This window comes from Penaeus monodon, chromosome 30 (genome assembly GCF_015228065.2).
Source record: "Penaeus monodon isolate SGIC_2016 chromosome 30, NSTDA_Pmon_1, whole genome shotgun sequence".
NCBI classification, from domain to species: domain Eukaryota; kingdom Metazoa; phylum Arthropoda; class Malacostraca; order Decapoda; family Penaeidae; genus Penaeus; species Penaeus monodon.
In genome coordinates, this window is record NC_051415.1 from 8,212,811 (window position 1) to 8,213,337 (window position 527).

Consider the following 527-nt stretch of genomic DNA (forward strand, 5'->3'; position numbering starts at 1 on the left):
CTAAACATAGCAGAACCTCCTCCCCTCCATACCACCGTACGAACCTCAGCAAGAAGAAAGGTCCGTCCTGCATGAAGACCGTCGTCAGGATAGCGATGATGTCCATGTCGAGGAAGAGGTCGATGTTGGGCGAGCAGCTGACGGAGGGGCGTAGGAGGCCGTCGTTCTCCCCGAAGTCGTGGACCATGCGATCGACGGGCGTCATCTCGTCGATCATGTCCTTGGGCGGAGGGTAGTTGATGGACGGGCGCGTCTTGGGGGCGTGGGTTGCACTCAGCACGAGGGTGAACTGCAGGAGCGACCACGTCCAGATGCCTGAAGGAGGAGGAGAAGGAAGAGCGAAGTGTGGGAATTGTATTTTAAGGAGGAAGCAAGGTAATAAGGACAAATGATAGCGAACCAATTTTATCAGCTTTGTTTTTTATTTTTATTTTAGAAGTTATGTCACACATCGAAGCACACTTACAGAGCTATTTCATAAAAAAAAAGAAAACCATTAACGAAAAATCTTATTCAGACTAATCATA

The 527-nt window shown here is 49.0% G+C and overlaps 1 protein-coding gene across 1 annotated transcript in view; it reads right to left on the reverse strand.

The window, feature by feature from the left end:
• LOC119592506 (transmembrane protein 26-like) overlaps nt 1–527 on the reverse strand; it is a gene marked incomplete in the record, with an annotated part of 7,474 nt that overhangs the window by 2,713 nt on the left and 4,234 nt on the right. The window contains 1 exon segment of the mRNA XM_037941355.1: nt 45–315. Coding sequence (XP_037797283.1) covers nt 45–315 — 271 coding nt within the window.